This window comes from Lates calcarifer, linkage group LG15 (assembly GCF_001640805.2).
Source record: "Lates calcarifer isolate ASB-BC8 linkage group LG15, TLL_Latcal_v3, whole genome shotgun sequence".
Classification (NCBI taxonomy): domain Eukaryota; kingdom Metazoa; phylum Chordata; class Actinopteri; family Centropomidae; genus Lates; species Lates calcarifer.
The window spans coordinates 17,251,301-17,274,851 of NC_066847.1; the positions used below are offsets into that span (position 1 = coordinate 17,251,301).

The 23,551-nt window shown below is 39.0% G+C and overlaps 1 protein-coding gene across 3 annotated transcripts in view; it reads right to left on the reverse strand.

The window, feature by feature from the left end:
• ascc3 (activating signal cointegrator 1 complex subunit 3) overlaps positions 1 to 23,551 on the reverse strand; it is a 148,443-nt gene that overhangs the window by 21,198 nt on the left and 103,694 nt on the right. For all 3 annotated transcript variants that reach the window (XM_018665694.2, XM_018665695.2, XM_051075770.1), the window contains exons 19-34: positions 22,983 to 23,069; positions 22,594 to 22,770; positions 20,806 to 21,031; positions 19,268 to 19,422; positions 17,371 to 17,469; positions 17,076 to 17,244; positions 13,728 to 13,948; positions 12,884 to 12,969; positions 12,424 to 12,590; positions 11,936 to 12,081; positions 10,116 to 10,236; positions 7,661 to 7,803; positions 4,055 to 4,192; positions 3,691 to 3,811; positions 3,186 to 3,318; positions 1,700 to 1,825 (exon numbers count right to left, since the gene is read on the reverse strand). In XM_018665694.2, the coding sequence (XP_018521210.1) occupies positions 1,700 to 1,825; positions 3,186 to 3,318; positions 3,691 to 3,811; positions 4,055 to 4,192; positions 7,661 to 7,803; positions 10,116 to 10,236; positions 11,936 to 12,081; positions 12,424 to 12,590; positions 12,884 to 12,969; positions 13,728 to 13,948; positions 17,076 to 17,244; positions 17,371 to 17,469; positions 19,268 to 19,422; positions 20,806 to 21,031; positions 22,594 to 22,770; positions 22,983 to 23,069 (2,315 nt within the window). The remainder of the gene's footprint in view (positions 1 to 1,699; positions 1,826 to 3,185; positions 3,319 to 3,690; positions 3,812 to 4,054; positions 4,193 to 7,660; positions 7,804 to 10,115; positions 10,237 to 11,935; positions 12,082 to 12,423; positions 12,591 to 12,883; positions 12,970 to 13,727; positions 13,949 to 17,075; positions 17,245 to 17,370; positions 17,470 to 19,267; positions 19,423 to 20,805; positions 21,032 to 22,593; positions 22,771 to 22,982; positions 23,070 to 23,551) is intronic.

Below are 23,551 nucleotides of genomic sequence, written 5' to 3' on the forward strand. Positions count from 1 at the left end.
GATGGCCATATTTATTGTGTGTTTAATGTAAAAGGATTTCTTTAATTTCCATTGCTCCACACGTTAACAGCGCACAATCCTGAGCGTTGAATGTGTTTTTTACTGAACACATTTCACAGGTCTTTAGTGGTGGCAGGGCGCGTCTGATTAAGTGATGGCCATTAGCATCATTACCATTAGGCTCCTGATGGCACAGGGAGTCAGCCTGCAGATGTTTATGACACCCATGGGACCCTGTGGGTGTATTTGTGTGTACCTGTGTCTGTGGTGTGGGTGTGGTGTTAAGAAATGAAACACAGCCACACTGAGACAATGGTGTCAGGGGATGAGAGGCAAAATTTAAAATATTGAATATCATTTCATGTAACCTGAAGCTTAAGATTAAAGAGCATATATGCAGATAACAGCAGATATGTTTGTCATACTGGAACCAAATTCTATATTGTTTTATTAAAATGCTTAATAAATGAGAAAATGGGACAGCTGTTGCTCAGGAGGTAGAGTGGGTCGCCCACTAATCGGAAGGTCAGCGGTTTGATCTCCGGCTCCTCCAGTCCATGCCAAAGTATCCTTGGGCAAGACACTGAACCCCACGCTGCCCCTGATGTATGTATCATCGGTGTGTGAATGGGTGTGGATGTGTTAGAGCGCTTTGTGCATAGACCAAGTGCTGCAGAGTTACTGTTCCTTTGCTTGAAAAGATGCCAGGTGACGTGAGTTTGGTATCTGATCAGGATGTCACCTGTATGTGGAGGTTTTCCAAGCATGTCCAACTTGGAGGAGAAACCCAGGCAGACCCGGAATGAGCTGGAGTGAAAATAAATCTCATTTGAATTAGCTATGTCTTGGGAGGAGGTGGAGGAAGAAGCTAGGGAGATAAGAGTCTAGGCTTTGCTTAGAGTGCTACCACTGCGACATGGACACTGGATAAGCAGCAGAAAATGGATGGATGGGAGTTCAATTCCAAATCAAAAATCAGATGTATTTAATAGGAACAAATTTTTTTATTAGTTGTCAGCACTGTCTCATTGATAGAGTAAAATTATTATTATGAATACCAAATTCATACAGTAATAGTAAATAATAATGATGTACTACCAGTACAATTCTAATACTACTGGCTAGTAATAATACTACCAGTAATAATCTTGTAATTGCTGATGTAATAGTGGTAGAAGTATTCCTATCCAGGGTCTCAGTGGTGGTGAGTCTAAAACTGTTTTTGAGGCTTTTTGTCATTTTAAACTTTTGGTGAGAGACAGTGAAGTTTGGTGAGATACAGTAGGGGAATGATATGAATGGTCGAGGTCATTTCTCTGAGGAAGCCTTCCACCAATACAATCCTAGACAAACACTGACTTTTTGTCATTGATTTGCTGAAAATGTTAGACTTTGAATATTGGCCTAAACCCTCAACTGTTTCACATACCTGTATTAGTGTAATCCCATTGCCCAGCCTCAGTGAGGGCCTGATAGGTAAATGTGGGCTGACAGCCGTGCAAATACCAACAGGCTGGAATGTTCTGGAATAGTGTCTGTCTACACAGCAGATGTTTGACTTAAGAACACTGCACTCCTCTGACCAGGTTGTGAGAGCAGGCTAAGAATGTGTGCATGTGTTTGTGTGTTTGCCTTATCTTTTGATCTGCTAAACTGCTGCTGTTGGTAATGATAAGCAGTGTGAGGAGGTTTTCCCAACCTGGGGTTCATCACCAGACGTCTGAAGAAATATGTCCAGGTGATATAGTCCATTGCGTCCTGTTTGGATGAGATGGTTCCTGCAGCAATCTCAGCATTCAGATGGTCGGACAGCACAGTGAGGAGGCTTGGGACATAACACACAATCACAGAGAGAACACTTCCAGCTAGATTCAGATTTACAATAGAATGTATTCTAATTTAGATCTGTGTACTAATTATTAATGATCAGTGGAGCTGGACTTTCAATCTCAATACTTTAGCATCAAATGAATAGCAAACAATTAAAAATAAATTCACTTTCCAAACAGCAAATTGGTTTCAGGTTATTCATTAAAAGAATGTTGCTTTCATCTGTCTTTTACTATTGAGAACTTAACATCTTTGGTTTTGGACTGCTGGTCAGACAAAACACAACATTTACAGACATCACCTTGGACTCTGGGAAACTTTGATGTACATTTTTCTATTTCTGGCATTTTACAAAAAACAATTAATCCTTTCAATGAGAGAATGACTGGCAGGTTAATGGATTGCTGCACCAAGTTTCAGACACGGTTAGATACTGACCTCTGGTATTAAATGTCATAAGCCTGTTTACCTCTTTTAAAAAAAAAAAAAAAAAAAAAAAATCATATAGTTTCTGATTTAAATAAAAATGTTCATTTTATTCAGGCACACGTCTTGCACTGTGGCTTATGTTTTTATGTGTTATGTGTCATTTCAGTAAAACATGGGTGTGTTAAAAAAAGTACATTCCTCAAAATAAACTTTAAAACTTTAATAAAGTTGGTATGAAAGTCAGTATCATACTGGCACTAGCATTGACATTCTTCAAACAAGACCCTGTCATCAAATGTGTATGGCATTTTTTTTTTTTTTTTGCAAATTGTATAAAGATTCATTTCTAATACAGAATCAGTTTTCAGTCTTGTGTGTCTCGTGGGACTGAATGAATGCAGAACAGGTGGGATTTCATCATTATTGGGGCGGCTGTGACTCAGGAGGTACAGCGAGCCATCCACTAACCAGAAAGTCAGTCGTTCTACATGTTGAAGCGTCCTGGGCTAAGATACTGAACCTTGGGCAGGATCCTGAATCCCAAACTGGCCCTGATAGCTGTGCCTTCAGGTAGAAATGTGTGTGATAGGGAAGCACTGTGTATAGAAGTGCTGTATGAATGTGTGTGTGAATGTGACTTGTAATGTAAAGCGCTCTGAGTGGCCATTAAGACTGGGAAAATGCTATATAGATGCGGTCTGTTTACCATTGCAGTCCATTATCCACAGGGTGTGCTCTCATTTGAGGAATACTACCTTGATCACACTGGCAGTATACACCGATCAGCTACACCATTTAAACCCCTGACTGGTTTTAATGTGGCTGATCAGTCTATATTATGTACAGATGCAAAAGGCCTCTGGGCTTTGACATAGAAGACAATGATGTAATCCTGTTAACCTAGATAACAAACATGTGGCTGTTACCTGGACTCAACAGGGAAAGGCTCATAGAGGAACTTCTTGTAGAAATCCTTCTTGATGTCGTGGACGAGAATAACTGCTTTGCCCTGGTCGTCAAACTGAGGTCGACCTGCTCGCCCCATCATCTGAAGAACATCTATACACACACACACACACGCAGTTGTGTCTCCATGACATTATATTGACTTACATTCATTTCCTGTGGACTTACTCTAATCTTGATTGAGAATATTTCTGTTTTTAAAAGACTCTTTCCCCTCTATTACCAAAGTTTAGATAAAAACAATAAATGAAGTGATGTTAGGTAATATAACACAATCGTCGAGAAGGCGAAATAGGAATTATCCCTTCTCAGATGATGTTGAACTATGGCAATTATTCCTTAACTTCCATTAAAGAAGAATTCATTCCAAATTTATAATGTCAACTTCTATCCCCTTATGGTAGATTAAAACAAACTGTACTGACTGTGGCAGTGACAAAGTACCTAATGGACAGGACTATGTACCTGTAATGGGGTAGTCCACATAGCGCCTGGATTTGCCATCATAGTATTCAGTTCCCTTGACAACCACCAGGTGAGCGGGGAAGTTCACGCCCCAGGCCAGAGTACTGGTGGCAATCAACACCTGAGAAAAGACAAGAGAAATTACAGCAATGATATAACTGGGGTAAACTTGACACAAATGATAAGAAAAATACACAAAATATGAAAATGACTTAAAATGTATGGCTAAACTGAGAATATCTATCGACAACCACTATAGCACTTATCATTTCTGCAGTAAAATATCATCAGGCAAACTTAAAAACATTGTTGAAAGGTAAGCCAAGTATTCAGTATAGGTCTGGTGACCAGGGAGAAGATGTACCTGAATCTTGCAGTTGACAAACAGCTCCTCCACAGTCTTTCTGTCTCTTTCATGCAGGCCTGCATGATGCATGCCGATCCCAAAGGCCAGCGTCAGCTTCAGGTTGGAGTCTCTAACTGTGGCGATAATGTCTTCGATCTACAGACAAACCACAGCACAGAGAAAAATAGATCACTGACAGACACAAATCCAGTTACAAACTGACTGGGAGGAATCATATACGAGAGGGCTTCAAAAAGTTTGTGGAAAAAGTACATAGCTAAAAATCATATGCAGGGATTTTGATCTCAATGCACCTGTACGTTCTCATACTAACATGTCATAACATGTTGTAACATGAACCCCTAAATACATGTTGCAACACAAAAATAAACATCATAACTTAAACCATTTTGTCCAACTGTCCTTTTTCCACGAACTTTTTAAAGCTCCCTTGTACAAGGACATGCAGGAGGTTGATCTGGCAGACCATGACACCGTAACATAAACACTTAGTATCTTAGCAAGACCGGAAACAGGGGAAAGCAGTTATCCTAGCTTTATCCAAACTAACAAATTCACATACCAACACCTCTAAAGCTCTCTAATTAACACATCAACATATTATTGTATCATGTATGTATAATGCATACAAAAATCAAAGTGTGAAAACAACATGTTGTATTTTTACATGGGGTGACTGCATATGCTGGACTACTTGGTAGGGGACTAACTTCTTGAAGTTTTCTCTGGTTGCTTTGGTATTTCCCCAAATGTTAAACTTTCCTTTTAAAGTATTACTGTTGGAAGAGTTTTGTTCTCATAATCAGAGTTGAGATAATCTCAGGTAAAACAGGCATTATTGTTTTCTGTTCCCCAAATGTTCCTTTTTGTTTTGACATGACACATGTAGACATGTGCAATGTAAAGTCATGAATAGCTGAGGACATCTCCATAATCACAGTTATTTAGTTGCAGACATGTGGCTGATACACGACTCTCCTCTTCTTCCAGTAGAACTAAGGCATCTTGTCTGGTACTATACAGATCTAATGTCTTCCAGCCAACATAAACATGTTGTGGGTTGAAAGAAAAAAAAAAAGTGAGCTGAGCTTTGCCAGAGCAAACAGACAGAGTAAGTGGAGCTCAAACGCGGGAGTAAGTGGAAATGGGCACAACGGCTGGCTTCTGTCCACATTGTGTTATTTGTATTTTAAAAATGGAGGAATAAAATGACAAAAAAGAACACAAAAATGCATAGAAAAAAATCTAGTGAGATACAGTGTGTACCATGTGCCTATGCACCAATAAAAACCAATAATGCACTTAATACTGGATGATTATCATGTACACAGGACCCAAAATCACCAAGGAAATCTGTATTTTCAGTGACCTTTTTCATTACGTTTTTAAGTACTGAACTCAGCAGTTCAGTGTACTTAAAAAACTAAATAATGAAATAAATAATAAGATAAATAAGAAAAAAAAATAGTCCCCATCCTTCCAAAAAAGGATGTTTCTCATTAGAAACTCAACCTGCATTGTATATTTCAAATATTAAAACCCAATCAATCAAATCAATTCAAAAATACAATATGAAGTAATAATAAGAAATAGAATATAAGAGAGTGAGTGAAAATCCAACCCTGAGAGAAGGGCTTGAGGGGTTTCAGGCAGCAGCAGAGAGAAGAAAGAGCTGTCAGGTCGGAGAGAGGATTCGGGGCAGTGGATGACCCCCGATGAGAGTTAAGCAGCTATCGCCAGAAGCCTGTCAGTCAAACAGCAGGAAGCTGAGCTGCTACACGGGCCAGCGCAGAGAAGCAGCAGGCAGCAGCATATATCAGCAGAACACACACACAGGCTGTGGGCTGTGCTCATACATATAGAAACTGGGCCTATGTTCTAAGATGAAACATATTTGCATTGGAAAGCAAATTCAGGACTTTGTAATGATTTCACATGTATTATTTTTAAACTGGAGTATGTCTTAAATAAATACTCTTGCTATCTCTGTCAAATTATAGCAAATAGTAGGCATAATTTCCTCTAGAACATCAAACCTCAACGTATATAGAGCTATAAAACAACAGCTCTTTGTGCCAGGGAGCAGTACAGAGGTTTTGTGACAATGTGGCTCAAAATAGATTTTGATATTTTTTGAACACCAGTGGTGAAACTGAGTCTCATGGTGGAGATAAAAATGTAATGGGATCAGCACAGTCTTTGTGAGGCATCCTCTGTGGACTGTGACATATAAAGCTAATTACAAGGAAAACTGGACAATTTCTGAGATGTCCTGTCATGGACCGAAATGGTAAAGAGACTGACCAACTGACCAACCATACTGACCATCTTATGCCTGCCCTCCAAATGGATAGTTAATGTCTGGTGTCTGTGTTATACTGCAGCACAACAAAAGTTCATTTCCCATTAGTTTTTAGCTTGCATAAGAAACAGTTTCTAGCTCTGTGGTATATTTATCTTTCAGTAAGTGTTGTTTGAATTATGTTTTAGCAATGACATAGAAACTGGAAAACCTGATATGACTCAAGCAGGTTTTGGTCCTTCAGTATGAGTGTGTCTTATTTTGCACGCTCATTGCCATGGGAAATAAATGAGCACTATTCTGACACATCAAAGGACAATAAAATTGTAAAATTCTACAGTTAAAATTCGCTCAGGTCCCAGCATCACACCCCTGGGCACAGTCTGAGTCTTGGCAGCTGGTGCCAGCATGCAACATGATCTGCATAATGTCACTTCTAAGGTCTTCTGATTGTGCATGTGTTAACAGAAGATTAGGCACTGCTGCTAACTGGGCAAATACAATCTAATGACCTAATTGCAGACAAGAATGGTGGATGGGATCAATGTAGACTATACTGTACAGTATATGACTAAAAGGTTGAAACAGTGCTCAGTTAATGACCATGTGTCTGACAGAGTCTAGAGTACAAATCCTAATTGTGTGTTGGGTGTAGCATTGCCAAAAGATGGATGACCTACACAGAGTTTATGTTAGCCAAAAGGATAAATCGAAAGGACAGACTCCATTGCCAAAAACAGTAATTTTACTGAGCAGAACACAGGAACTACTGAAATACCACTGCCTCGACTGGTTAGTTGGCTTGTGTTATTGTTTGTCTTTCAGTGGTGGAAGAAGTATTCAGACCATTTACAGAAGTGGAAAACAATAACAAACTAACAGACCGAGGCAGGGGAGTTTCAGTTGCTCTTGTGTTCTGCTCAGTAAAATCACTGTTTTTATCAATGGAGTCAGCTATCAGCTCGACTCGCATATCAACATTTAACACGACTCCAACGTGTCTAAGCGGACATCACTTAATGAGTTCAGTCCTGGTGACTACTTTAAATAAATTAAATTGGTTGAATCATCACGTATGTGCTTTTGTTTAAATGTAGGCTGTTATATGGCTTTTTAAAACATATGTCCAGTAGTTGTTCTATATAGCTGGTATTTTTGAATATTAATGGACATATTAGCCGTTACAGAAAATCTAGTGTAAACTCTGCTCTGTACTGTGCCTGAATGCATCCTGTGTGACACAGATCAAACACTGAGGCTGCTCTCATTATGCCTACTGTGTAGACACAATATCAGCGTACCTCTCTCTCGTCCTGATGCAGCCACTGTTTGGGGTTGTCCTCTGTGGCCAGGTAGGCAATAAGGTCCAGGGCAGTCAGTCGAGTTTGACGTCGTGATGAGACAAATATCAGCACTGGCTTGGCTGGGGAGTGGCTGCGTATCGCTGTAAAGTGCAAAAACGGTCATTGATCAGCCACAAATATTGTACATATTAATACTATATACAGTATATAGCGAGCACAGTTGCCTCCATAATTAATAATGGAAGAAGCCTGGGACAACCACAACTTCTTCCTAGGGCTGGCTGCCCAGCCAAACTGAACAATCAGGAGAGATGGCCTTGGTAACTGAGGTGACCAAGAACCAGATGATCACTCTGGCTTAGCTCCAGAAATCCTGTGTGGAGGTGGGAGAAACGTCCAGAAGGATAACCATTACTGCAATACTCCACCAATTAGGGCTTAATGGCAGCATTGCCAGACATAAGGCTCTTCTCAGTAAAAGACACATGAAAGTGTCACCTCAGAGTTTGCAAGAAAACACCTACAGGACTCTAAGACTGTGAGAAACAAGATTCTCCAAATCTAAAACCAAGACTGAACTGTTGGGCCTCAGTTCTGTGGGTCATGTCTGGAGGAAACCAGTCGTGATACTTAGAATTGGATGGGACTCCCTCTGCTCACTGACAAAGTCCCATCAGAAGAGATGCAGATGTTAACATACCTCGACTCACTATCTCCACTACCACCATCTGGGAAACCAGTGAACTTGTTCGCCACTGCAACAGTAATATTGGTGATACTTGGGTATAGGGTCAAGAATGCAACATGTAGGAAGTGCCCCCCATGAAGAAGAAGGTTGGGAGCCAAGAATAAGATAGCCCATATAAGTGAAGCTCCAGAGACTACCAAACAAAGACTCACAGCTTCTGGCCACCAGGCTGTAGAGATACACCTGAGAATGCAGGGTTTACTGCCGGCTTCAAGGGAATTATAGCAAAAGAGCAGAACCACCTAAAGCTGAGACTAAGAAATACTGGAAGGACATATGTGAGGACACCAATGCCAAGATGGACCTTAGAGGAGACCACAACACCCTCTCAGAACAAGAACCACCCAACATCACAAAGGCAGACATTCAACAGGCATGAAAAGCTGGACAGCACCAGGACCTGACAGGATCCACATATGCTGGCTGAAGACCCAAACAACTCTCCATGATTGCCTGGCAGCACAAATGCACAAGGTGCTAACACCAAGCATTCACCCAGACTGGCTAACAATGTAGATTAGACTTTTTTAGACTTTAACAAGAGTTGAAATGACTCTATATTTTTACTTTCAACTCTAACACTGAAAATCTAACACTTTTGATTTTGCTGTGCAGATTTTGAGTTGACGAGGCTAGGGGCCACCTAGCAGGCCTACACTAACTACTCTAACATCGGCATTTCCATGTCATTTGATTGGATGGTCAGAGAGCATGTTAGTATAGATTTAATAGCTGTTTTTTAAACCCACAATGGCTGAAGGAGAAGGAAGAGTTGAATGGCTCTGTTGTAGAGATTATCTCTGCAACTCAGTTCCAACATTAAGTCCTTTTCTATCACCATGGAGGCTAAATGCTGAAAGTCGAGTCTGCCCAGTCATATTTCTCTGATAAGTTATTCGCTTTAGGACTGAGAATGTCTGCTCGACAGAGGCAGTTTTTAAAAATTTGTCCTCAAATAATCAGCAGTTTCGGTGAGTAAAATATATTTGACCAATATTAAACATCTTTGTCATTTTCTGAGTTAATATTGCTGCTTCTGCTGGAGATGATGTGTGTAGCTCAGCTGTGGCTGCAGTGTTTGGAGACCTGTAGAATTGTGTTAATTGGGTTTTTCTAGCATTGCCTTAGTAATGGTATTTATATATATATATATATATATATATATATATATATATATATATATATATATATACTACATGACAGTGATGCAGAGCTCTGTTATACTGTGTTTCTGTATATTGCTGATGGTTTCTATAGCTGTGACATCATAACGATGATATTAAATGGTGGATTTATTTAATTTATCTACACACTGTATATATAAGTCTCTTTGTTCAACAAAAACTGAAAATGGATCATGATATACTAAATTCAGTAAATTTGAATATAGTGTAGTATGTGAAGTTTGATAACTTTGGATTCCTGGTCTAGTAATTTATCTAAAATGTACAGATTGCAGTATTACTATACATTAACATAAAGTGAACATTAAATGGTTTTCAAAAAGTTAAAACAATTTTACCTTGAATTCATTCTGTAGCAAAGCAAACTTGCCAAATGCCAAAACTTTTGCACAGCACTTTTAAGTTGTAACAATATTTTACCCACAATCAGCAGCATGAAGAGCCACCAACAAATTGAGTGCACATATGTATACATTTTCAAAAAACATATGTAAATCATGCTGTGAATGTGGAGCTGTACCTTGGAACGTGGGCTTGTTCATGCTGGCCATGCGGGGGCAGTAGTGTTGTCCTGGGAAACCATGGATGTGAACTTCAAGTGGTACAGGGCGAACAGACGGACGGAAGTTAAACAAACCCACCTGTTACACACAGAGGGGAAGGGGGGTGGAAGAGAAAGAAAAAAGAGAAGAGATTTAATGTGAGCAGCTGGCAACATGAAGCCCCATCTGGCTGTAGTGTGAACTGTCTGTCACTGTCATTGAGGCACAGAGCAGCAGGTCACTGCTGGACTCTGCTGCGTTGTGTTTAACCTTTGATGTGTGTGTTGTGTTTATTGTGTGATAAGGTGTTATGGTGCAGTGTATGAACAGAATTGAACTCAAAGTATGATATAGAGTGTTGTAAAGAGTGTGTTGCATTGTTTTGTGTGTATTGTGTTGAGGGCTGCTGCATGTCTACAGACATCTTAAAAGCCTGGATAATGGACTGTGGAGCTACAAATTTAACAGCTCAGTCCCAACAGTAGCCCACCAGTGAGATATTTATGGAGAGCAGACAGCCAGTGTGGTTTGCCAGCACTGTCTCTCTACAACTGGGATCTGTGATGATGAATATATATACACACACACAAACACATACATACATCTATATTGGAATGGCAGCAGCCTTTTGTGAGGAAGCCTTATTCTGTTTAGACTAAGTTTAGCCTCAGATTTAGATATTTAATATGTACAAATGGAAAAATTTGGCTAATGACTGGCCCAACGCACAAGGATTTATTTTTTGAAAGTGAAGTGAAAAACTTAGGGTATTGCTCTTTATTGTAAGTGGGTAAGTTAAACATACCCTGTGAGGTTTTTGACCACTAGTAGAACTGTGGAACAATCTATTTCTTTTTTGTTTGTTTTTCAGGCCTGTAAATGTGAATTGCAAATTACATGGCAATTTGGCCATCAGTTGTCAAGATATCTTCCCCTGGCCAGAAGTATGGGGCCATCTGTTGGATTAACAGACAGCAAAGAACCTACAGTACATGAGGTACAAAATATGTTATTGAAAAAAAAAGTAGTCCTTTTCAATGAGAGTTTCAGAGACCTTTGGTGTTCTGGAATCAGTTTGAAATTCTTTTCAACAAAGAAAATTGATGAAAATAATAAACAAATCTTTGATTCATTTTTACCAACTGTTTGAGTCAGTGAAAAAAATCAAAATCAAATCAATCCTAAGACAAAGAAAAAGAGAGATCCTGGAATCAGAAAGTACTAACATGATGTTAAGTATGGTCTTCAGAATTCTGCTTTGATGCATTTTTTCACATGGGCAAACTAACATACATGAGCCTTCATTGAGGTGTGCAAACTATCAGCACTGTACTTCAAAAACATGATGTGTAAAATGATTTCAGTAAGTCTCCTCTGTGCTTCATGGTGACGGGCCAGCTCAACCATCCACAATGCTGCAGTCATTCCTTATGATTACAACTTAGGCATGACATCCAGAGACAGACTGCAGACAATTATATAGACAACATGAACTCCAGGCCAAAAGTATCTGTTTATCTTAATTGCTATTATTATATACATTCAATCAGATATGAAGAGGCAGACAACAAATGAACCATTAAGAAATGGAGCTGGACTGTGGTTTCTGGCTGGCTTCACTGCAGTAGTGTTCTTGGCATACAAAGCCAATCTTACTATTCCTGAACCAAGGGAGCTTATGAAGATGATCCCCCATCTGGCTAAAGAACAACACTGAAGCATTTTCTAAGCAATGTTCAGATATTTATGGTAAGAGACTAGAGCTGCTGTATATTTTGGTGCCAGGATGGATTCTGACCTGTCCAATTCCCAGCCAGTCAGCGAGGTCTCGAGCATTGGCCAGAGCTGTGGACAGACCGACTACTCTGACACTTTTAGAAGTGTGAGAGGAGATGAAGTTGGTCCTGGACACAATGACCTCCAACACTGGACCTCTGTCTTCACCTGGAAACAGACACAATAATGCAGTCCAATCAGAATGTTTATGTAATGTAGTGCCTTGACATTGTTATAGGCTTTCTGAAAAACCTTCAGAAAATTTGTATGTAGAAATATTAGTTGCTTTCAAACAGATCAACTGCAGTCTTTTTCTGGATGGTTATTTTTCAAAACAAAATTGTCCAAATCAAACTTTTTAGAGACAAAACTGAAGAAGACTTGCACAAGCTATTGATCAAAACAGATGCACCATGTTCTTTAAAAAGAGCTCATCAGACTTAGATTGTGTGACCCTAAATAATTTATCTAGTTCATACAGAGTAATATAAGTTTGCTGTGGACTCTTACCCAGCAGGTGAATCTCATCGATGATGAGAATGGCTACTTTCTGAACGTAGCTTCGGTTCTGCCAGCTTCGGCTCACTCCATCCCACTTCTCTGGTGTAGTGACAATGAGGTCGGCCTGTGCTATAGCTCTCATGTCCGGAGTCACATCTCCTGTCAGTTCCACCACTCTAAACACAAATTAGGACAAGGAAAACATTAGCATGTTCATTTTTTCATGCTTCCTAAAATATATATTTTTCATTCTTGTCCAAAATTGTATTGCTATTTTACAATAGCATTGGCCAGGTCTGGCCAAAACCTAGCCAGACCTTGAAAACAAAATGTTTTTTTTTTTTTTTTTGTATGATTTCAATGGTACCTTCACTAATAGCATAAACTAAAACAAGCATATACACAAGACTTTCCCACAACTTTGCAAACCATGTATGACAGCAGCTCAAGAGTCTGAGTTTTCACTTACTTCTTTCCAAGTTTTTCCTCAATTCTGATCTTCCAGTCCTCAATCCTTTCTCTAACCAGGGCCTTCAGAGGAGCAATATACACCACCTGAATACACAGCAACACATACAGAGTCATTTAATGAAAGGAAACACTTACTGACTGTAAATTCTGACTATACTACCACAATCTCCAATATTGGAGTTTATCTGTCTGCCTGTCTATCTATCTATCTATGCATATGGCTATTAATAAAAAATAATAAAAATATTAATAGTAAAATTATATATATATATATATATATATATATATATATATATATATATATATAATATATATAATATATATCCAGAGGGCTTTTTTTAAACATTTGATAAATAATACAAGTTTTCTAAAAATTGTCTACGATCTGTTGTTATGATCATGCCAGACAACTTCTCGGTTCGCCAAAAAAAGAAATTTTCTGCGTTGCTTCTTCACTGACATAATGGTGATTGTTAAAGCTACAGACTTTTTAACTGCTAGTGCTGTAAGACAATGGAGCCACTTTTTTGATGAGGGGTCTATGTTTAACATCGCTTCCATAGGCATAACCTGTTAAGTGGATCTTTATGACAATGCAAATTGTGATCACAGGGAAATATTTGACTAAATGGCAAATCCTCTTTACAGTTACACTAATACTACAATGATTTTTCTTGTTTTTCTAGTGTTAAACAGACTCCGGTCTTGTTTCTGGTGGTTCTCAGTTTCTAATGTAAACAGCACTCAACACCAAAACTGAACAACAGAGAAGACAGCAATAGGTTAGTACATTCCTTTGACAAAAAATCCCTCGACTTTAACTGTAAAACAGATAGTCTAACCTTAGAGGTTGGATACTTGTTGAAGACCCGAAACATTGCCATCTCTGCTGCAATGGTTTTTCCAGAGCCTGTTGGCGCCCCCAGGAGGACATTAGTGTCGGTGTGATACAGTGTGTGGAAGATCTGAGTCTGGATGGGGTTGAAGTGAGTGAACTTGTACAGGCTCTCGTACTGCCGGTTACCCAGAGCTGTCACTGGTAACGGCTGCAGGTCCAGAAGCTCTGACAGGAAAAGAGTAAGAGGAGAAAAGAAACTGGATTCATTTCACTTAATTCCATTTGTGGCCTGTATATCAAAAACTGACGGTGACATCTCCTGTACCCTGAAAATAAATTGTTAAAGCAACAGAAAAATCATTTGTTCATAAAAATGTTAATGATTCAAATTCTAAGCCTAATAGTGAACTCATATACTCTGAATTTGGAGTTAAAACCTAAATAAAAATGTTCATTTTCATTTTAGCAGTATGTTTAGTCAGATATGTAAACCTACTGTTTTAAGTGGGTAACATGATTAACATTTGGATACACTGTTCTTTAAGCACTAGTGTTGACAAATGCACTCTATGTTAGAGGAACAATGTTTATTCAAAACAGTGCTTTCCTCTAAATCATTTTTAATTTGCCTTCTTTGTTTACACAGCTTAGAGCTGCTCTCATCACTTGCTCTTACAGTTGTATCTTCAATCTATTGGTCTATCATCCTATAAAGTTGCTGTGGTCACACATCCAGCAGACACAGAGCAATATCATTATTCATTTGGCGTCATGCTGGTGTCCACCTGTAAGCCTGATATTCACTCTACTTTTAGCTCTGTTTTCTTCTCTACCAGCTCCTGAGAAAAATATCTCACTCGTTGGCTCAATGCTCCACTATATTCACCAGTTGGCCACTGACTGCTGATGTCCGGTGCTGGGCAGGTAGTGTAAAGTGGGTTTTCAAAGAAAACAGCTGATCTAAAAGACAGGGTTGGGTGATACTGCATTCACGTCATATCAGATGGGTGGTAGGGATTAGAAAGATTTTTTTGTTTACAACTTGCAAGAGTTGATGTCATGGGATTACATCAGAGAGTGACTGTATGTCTGCAGAGATGGTTATATAAGGGTCAACACTGCTCATTCAAAATATTAGACTGAGAATTAAATCTGGGCCTGTTCAATTAAAGACTTATACAATAAGACTGATATGAGATAACATGTTCATTTGATTATTAGGCACTTTTCTATATTAAAAAGTGCCAAGTCAAATGTATCAAAGCTTTCAGAAACATCAGTATTTCCCCATTGTAAATGTCAACACGAACTCTATCTACAGTGCAAAAACTACAGTAACTTCAATATCACATTACTATGACATATTGCCTGTCACTATGAGCTACCCTTTTCACATTACACATAGTCATGAGAACCATTACTCATATGAAAATATTGATTGTCTTGAAATCCTTACTTTTACTTTTAATATTTTGGATTTGGATTCCCATTTACTTTTACGACCATAAAGTCATTGCTCATATAGCTGATGCTTGAGTACTGTGAAGATAGTATTCTGATCGACTTGTCAAGGCTGTATATGGGCTGATGTGACCACATGTTCTTCATGCGTCTGCTATTTATACTGAGATGCTGGTCAAACGGCACCCTTCCATCAGCCTGTGATATAGTCTTTGTGTTGTGGGGATTTTCCCTGATAGCCTCTGTAATTGTGTCTCCTCTTACGGAAAGGAAATGTGGTTAGAAATAGTATCCTCATTCTTTTCTTACAGTCTGGAGGAGTGAATGAGAGGAGTATGGGAGGATTAGATACTTTTGTTCTCCAGTCTACATGGGGTTTTGATGTCTCCAGGCTGCTTCAAATCAGCTAAGTAATTATCTCGTAGTGAGCCGCTGTTTTAAGCGGCCTATAAATAAATAATATGGTATTTTTAGGCAAAGTATTGTTTTAATTCCAGGATTAGATTTTAGTAAGTGCCTACGTTTCTTACACCATTTAAAAGATGCTTCATCTCTCAGTCTATGGAAAGCCTACCTGATGTCTATTAGTCCAATATATTTATAATTTACATGTGAGAATGACACCAGAATTTTGAGGTTGTTTTCATAAAGTTCGTAAAGTTAGTAAACAGCTAAATCCATTCTCTCTTCTCTTTCAGTCACAAAAACAACTAAGTGATGAATTCCAGTCATCAAGTGGTTACTCTGCTGATGCTGGTTAAACCGCCTCTGGCTTGGGCACTGTTACACACATTGTGTCACTGTCCAGATCTTTTTATACAGATGTGTTTTGATTAATGAACAGCTTAACTAACTCTGTGATAAGCACAGTGCATTTCTATAGCTGATTCTGGAGCTTTTAATGTGAAGCAGCAGCAGGAAAAGTTGGGTTTGCATCAGCAGCAGCTCTTGGATAAACAGTAAAATAACAGCTGTTGTCTGAAAGTATGAACAGGACCACAGGAGTAAAACTTCATTACAAACCACAAAGCATACATTAGAGTTATAGCCAGACGGATACTGATTTAAAATGAGCGCTTTGCTTTAAATGAAAGACAGTCATGTGTGCTGATTAACAGTGATGATTCCTTAATATTGACAGGGAAAGAAAACAACCAGTGTTTTTGTGTTATCAGCCTGCAATAGCTGATCTGCAAATCAGCACAAGTCTTGTTACTCGTTACTTTTCACATTACTACTTTGCGTTAAACCCTTGTTATGTTTCAGACATATATCAGCTGTCTACAGTACCACAACAGGTAAAATGATCCAATAATTCACAAAAAAGCAAGAAGTAGCTGAAGTTTATCTCTCCTCTCCCATCAATCAGCTCCCCCCAGATATATCCTGTGAGCCTTTGGAGGGACCTGACCGTAAGTTTGGGAACCACTAGACTAAACTAGCACTAGTACTTAAGTGTATATAAAGTAATTAAGACTACAGTTAAATGTTGCTTACACACTGATGCATCAGTATTAATCTAATCAGGTCATATATAATAAAATACCACTCACATGGTATATTTCACTGCAATAATGAGTACTTTTATCTTTGATACCCTCTACATTTTGATGATAATACCTCTGAACTTTTATGGAATTTTTCACATGCTGAAGTTTTAGTTGTGTTTTTACATTGTGATGCTGGTGATTGCACTCAGGTAAAGAGTCTGAGTACATATTCCTCCAAAAACTGGACTGGAGCAGGCAGTAGTCAGCCTGGCTCTTAACAATGGACTGCATCAACTGGAATATAACAGCTGGAAAGGCCACATTAAAAAATCAAATCAAAAATCATCAAAAACTCCTGTTGTCAAAACATGAATGTGTGTTTGAGTGTACAGTGTGTGTACCAGTGTGTGGGGGGTGTCTCTCAGGTAAGATGAGGTTCTGGAAGTTGATGATGCAGACAGCCTCAGCCCCAAGCCAGCGATCAGACACTGCCTTGATGTAGTACTGGGATGGTAACGGCTCAAAGATGGGGATGGTGAATACTATGTGCTGAGGCTCTGCTGTCACCACCTGGATGGAGGAATACACACACACACACACACACAAAGTTATAGGACACAAGAACACACTTTAATGATGGTGTTGTTTGAGGGATACTGTCCTCATGTCAACTAAGATCATAGATAAAATACTAACCTGTTTCTTCTGCAAGAGGAAGTACTCAGAGTGATAGATGTGATCATTGATGGGATCCTCCACCCATAACCACCATGGCTCACCCACTGACCCATGGACCTGCATCAGAGAGAACGGACGTTTCAGTCAATTTAAATTCTTGAAAGCAGTGGTGCTTATGACAAGCGAACAAAAAAACATGCATAATATTAATATACAAAATATTTATATCTGTATCTGTATCTATCTATCTGCACACACATATACATATATATACTTCAAAATCCACTGCTAGTTTAACTCTGGAAGTAGAAAAAACAATACTCTCACGGTTGTGGCAATATGAATCATAATGAGTGACTGGGGTCTGTTTCCTGGGTGCCATATCAGGAAGGCAGCTCATGTGTTGGTACATGTGTCCTGGCTCTGCAGCCGGATCAGAGCTAAGCCAGCCAGTGTTCCATTACCACTCTCCCATGATTGGAGCATGCATTGCTAATCGGACATAAACATTCATCTTCATATACAGCCCTGCTACAATGAGCTTCCTGTTCTGCTCAGATTCCATGACAAACTCCTGACTAAGCTTCCCATGATCCCCTCTGGTCTATCTGCCCACTGAGGTGGAACGTGCTTGTGAGGTCTGGAGGCATTCTGGCTATAAAGGACAGATGGAGATTCCATGGCTATAAGAATAACAAGGTAGGAGAAACAGCTCTTCTTTTCTTCATTGTGAAAATGTGACCATGGCTATATTAGTTGTGTTATTAAGTGTGCTGCTCAGAAGACAGGAGGAGGAGACTAATGCTCAAAAGTCATTCAAAAGTCCAGCCTTCCCTGGACTTACTGACTTGAACCTCCCTAGGAGGATTCATATTTATACCTGGCAAAAACATCAAATTTATGATCCATTGAAAATAAGAAAAAATATATACATTTCCCACACTCTGAGTTTGTAGCTTGTTTCTTCAAGGAGGGTAGCAGCTGTAGTCATTCAGCTTGGATTCATATCAATATCCACTTCTCCACTGCTGTATGTTTAATATGTTCCAAACAATCATGTCAATCTGTAACCCCGACTGTTCACTCTATTCTATCCTATGCAAAGCTATGAATACTACTAGTATAACCACTGGTTCTTCCAAATCACAAAAACCTAGTGTATCTAGCGATCCACACAGTTTTGGTTCTGAGATACGTGTTTCTGAGATTTCTGCTTCCACCTACATAGTGTAAACTGGAGGAAAAGAAATTTCATTAATGATGCCAATTAAAAAAATGAAATAAACCAACACCAGCGTGTTTACAGAAGTGATGTCTCTGTTATGCTGGACAACCTCACTGTCAAAACTTTGCATTGTGACTACTTTCTGCTGAGGGAATAGTCCCCACAAACGTTACCACTTTGTATATTATATGGAAAATTAAAAAGAGTGTGTGGGACAACTATACAGACAATGAAGAATATTTGACCAGTAGCTTGTGTTTGTGTTTCACTTATTACTCTGAACTCTGAAGCAGGGAAAGCACAACACAGCTCATCCTGCTGACACACTGCAGAACAATAACACATGATCACACCTGTGAGAGCCTTCAACACATCAAACTGGTGTGCTTAAACACAGCAGGTCTGCTACAATGGCAGCTTATTTATGCCTGTGTTTAAGTATGCACTCTCTAAACTGAAATAGGTTTCCAGTGACACATGCAGCGAATCAGTGTACAATCAATCACTCTACTTGATTGTGATGTCAGTGCTCCCCCCAAGTCTTCTTAGTGGACCAGATGCTTTAACTACTTTGGAACAATGACCATGACATGTTATCAGTTTAAATTTGTTTCAAGCTATTTCAAATAAATAGAGAAGCGGACAGAACTAGTATGGTTGTGTGTAAGTGAATGTGTCATCTATATTTACCTGGTCATTCCAGCGAAAGTCAGGTGTAACAAGAAGACGGACACGCAGGACGGTGCGTGTGATTGGCTGGATGCTGGCCTCCATGGTGATTGAGGGGATCTGATGGACACACTGTTTAACTGTTAAGCCGACGTTGACATGGTGCAGCATGTGACCTGGGAATGATACAGTTGCCATTAACGTGTTTTGTATAATTATGAATGAATCTGATACAGTGCATTCAGTGCATTCAGTACTTACTAAAGGAAATTCCAAAATAAGAGCTGATATTCAAATAACAACTAGACCCACTAAAAACAGCATGATGTACTGTTTCCACAGCACTAATACCCTCAGCACAAGAACCACCAATGTGCAGCTCTGGGTTTCTAATTTTTAAACAAAAGTACTGTTTTTATACGCCAATAAATTCCAATTGCTTCAGCTTTGCTGTTCTTTCAACCATTGATGAGCTACTAAATGTTAAATGTTAAATCCTGAATTTATAAGACAGCAGGTAAACATGGAGGTAGTGCTGTAAAGAATACAGAGTAACACAATAACAATAAGGTAGCTGTATTACAGCTCCCATGTTCTGTGAGGTAAAACGATCATCAATGGACACTGGTGGCGATACATAGCAGTGTTTGTGGTTAAACAAAAAGGATCCTACACTTTACTAAAATGGTCTGTCTCTGTAGGAATCCTATCCACAGTTTGTCAGATACTTACAATAACAATCAGAGCCTGTCAGAGGCAAAAATAAGTACTTTAATAGACATATTTGACATGGACAAATGCCCAGATGGATTACATTGGAGCAGCTGTTCACAGTTGCCAGGTATGACTTTCTTGCTCAATATGGGAAAGGTTCAAAATATTTTGTCCCTATCAATCATTTACACCCAAAAACATGGGAGAGGAAGGACCAGGTACAAGAAGGCTGGGGTTATCCTTAAAGACAAAAAAGGAGCATACTCAGAAAACAGGGAAGATCTGTTCTCCTCCTCCTATCAGGCCCCTTCCTCTGGAACAACCTCCCTATTGTTATTAGACAGGCTGACTCAGTTGAGGCCTTTAAATCCAAACTAAAAACTCATCTTTATACCTTAACTTTCAGTTAGCACTTAAACATTCACTAGTGTTAGTGTTATTGCTATTAATGTTTCACTGTTCTGTCATTATTATTCCTTTAGCTATATTATTATTATTATTATTATCTGTGTATTTGCAATGTTGTCTTTCTCTTACTCCATGTACAGTGCCTCGGGTTAACTTCTGTTGTGAATTGGTGCTATATAAATAAAATTGACTTGACTTGACTTAATATGATCAAATATATTTGAAACAGGTCACTAATATGAGCTATTTCCAAATAAAGGCCTGGTTCCTCCTGCAGTTGAGGTAACTAAAGGCCCCAGGCAATGTCTGAGAATTTATAGATCTTTACAGGTGACATATGGGTGTTTATACCTGGATTTTAATGTGGTTTAGAATCATCTATACAGTCTGAATACATCACACAATACATCAGTGAAGCTAGGATTCAGATGTTTTACCTATCTCATCCTTTCTCATCTCCTTAAGTTTGTCCACAGTGAGCTTCTTCTCCTCTAAGCGGTTCAGTACAACATGACTCAGGTTGGGGAACTGCCGAAGAGGGTGGGCAAAGCCCCAGAGCCGCTTGTCAATCACCTTACAGAGGGTGAGAAGTCGGTAGGTCATGGCCGGCCACCTCTTCCTCAAGGCGATCTCAAACAAAGCCCTGATGATCCGAGCAGCATTCTGTGAGAGGCAGGAGAAGAGGAAAAAGGCTGAATCAGCATTAGCCCCCGAACTACACAAACTACTGTTCAGCAATCATTTTAACACTGAACTTGTTGAAATAGTTGAAATAAAACAACTAAAACATGTTTGTACTGAAGCAGAAGTCACTTGCATCAGTTGGATAATACAACAGGCTGTTTACTGTTGATCAATCATATGTGATCACGAGATGGTCTGGCTAGGTTTAAATGTCCTGATGGATTACTCATGTCAGTTCTGGAGTAGAGGTCAGGTGGCAGGTGTTACTTGCAGATAGACTGCCGGGCTGTGATTAATTTGGTCAGGTGTGAGTATGATCTGATTGTGTGGTGAAGTCTGAGTGCAGTCTTATAGGAGATTATTCAAATCTGGCTGTGATGATAGCTGGGTGAGACTGAGAGATCTGGGTAGACACAGGGCAGCCTGAGGTCTGGGAAGAAGAGATCCTGAGAAAGTATACTGCTAATCCCTGTCCACACTCTACTACTCCATATCAAAACACTGCCTTCCACTGTGGTAACCACTGCTACTGCACCATTCTGTCATTCTCCATTCTCCTCTTTAATTTCTAATATGATTTCAAAGCTATTAATATTACTATCTGTATTTTCAACTCAAATCAACTACATACTTCACAACAGTTCATATTCAGTGTATCAGCTACTAAAAAAATCTGATACCACAATAACAACTAGGGACAATAACAGAACCATTTTTACAATATTTAATTCTACTAATCCAGACATCCTCCAACTCCTCACCAGGGACAACAGATTGGGAGTACAGACATGACAGATTTGTCTGAGATACAATAGTATCTCCAGAGAACAGTGATTTGTAAAATGTCCTACTCACTACATATGTGTCAAAATTCTTTAATTCAAGGATCCTAATCAAAAGTTTATTATGTGTTTACATTAAAAAACTAATATCAGACAATATGTAGTGATCTCATTTTTCAAACTATCACATAGAAATTTTGGTTTTGGCTTTAAAAATCCAGCTTTGAGCAAAGGTCTAGTAAAAAGAACTTAAATTCCATATTTATATATACAGATATATAACAGAAGAGCAGCCTCAGTGGTGATCATTTGATCATTAAGTCGTAGTTTGAAGTTAAAATGATAAAAATGTTCTGGTTACAGCCTTGGACATGTGAATATTTGATGTGTTTTTTTTTTGTCTTTTTCAATAGCAGTTAATATCTTCAGCCTTTAGACTGTAGGTTAGGCCAAGCACTGAGCCAACTCCCAAACCTTCTCTATGTATGCCAGTCAAAATCTCTGTTTACCATATGTGGCTCATTTATTTTGTCTATTACCTGGATCTACTACTGAGAGCAGGCCAGCAAAGAGTAGACAATATCCAGTGTAGCATCAAACAGGACAAGAGCCAGCTGGGATCTTCATTTTCAATTGGTACATTCACTTAGTTAATTTGACAGAATTAATTCAAGCCTAAAATTAGTCATTTTCTGGTTTAATTTAATGATATATTTGTGTATCTTGAAGAGTGTGTGTGTGTTGTTTGTTTTACCTCACCTGTGCCACATATGACAGGTCTGAGATGAGCGAGAAGCTGTCTACCTCTCCTCGGCCAATGTACGTTTGTAGCAGGATGTTGACCTTGCCATAGCCATTCTCCACCCCACCTGCAGCTGACAGCTCACAATAGTTGCACAGCAACTGCTCCAGCTCCTCCATCTCTTCATCACGAACCTACCAACACACATCACCAACACAATACACAAACCTTTTCATATGATGATGCAATTTTCATTGGGCAAGTACATTTCAATCACAGACTGTGGGTAGAGTTTACGTAGTCACTTCATGTGACTACAGGTAAAATGGACTATAAATGGAGATATTTTGAAGAGAGCTCGGGACTTACTGACTGTCATAGTAGCTTATATGTGATGACCTCTCACCTTAAGCTGTTCAAACTCCTCGGCCTTGGACACAATATTGAGGATATCAGCTTCTGTTCGCTGAGAGTTGAAAAGTTCATTGAAGGTCTTCATAGATGGAGGGAAAACAAACAGTTGTTCAAATCAGTGTGGTCAACACACAATGTTTTATTAATATGCATGGGTACAATAATATATGACATAAAAGATACTTGCTTATTAACACATTAGACAAATATTGTGTTTTTGATTTACAAATGTGAACTAAACAGGTGTTAGGTGTGTTGGTGGTCTTGCCATCTGCTATTATAGTCCAAAATTAAAGTCTGTAAAATGTATTTTACTTCTGTAAATTGCTCCCTTATTGCTTATTTTCTTAAATTTTATCATCTTTATTTCTTGGTTCAGACTCTGGGTCCAATTCCAAGTGAGAGAGAAAGGGTATTTTTTCTGCAGCATGAATTTTAACAGAACTGGTGTCAAAACAAACATATCTAGTGAACAATTTAGTGCAGGAGCCAGCATTAATTGTACCAACTTGATGAAACTCATGTAACACTGAAAAGCTTGCCTACACTTAACTAGTCTTA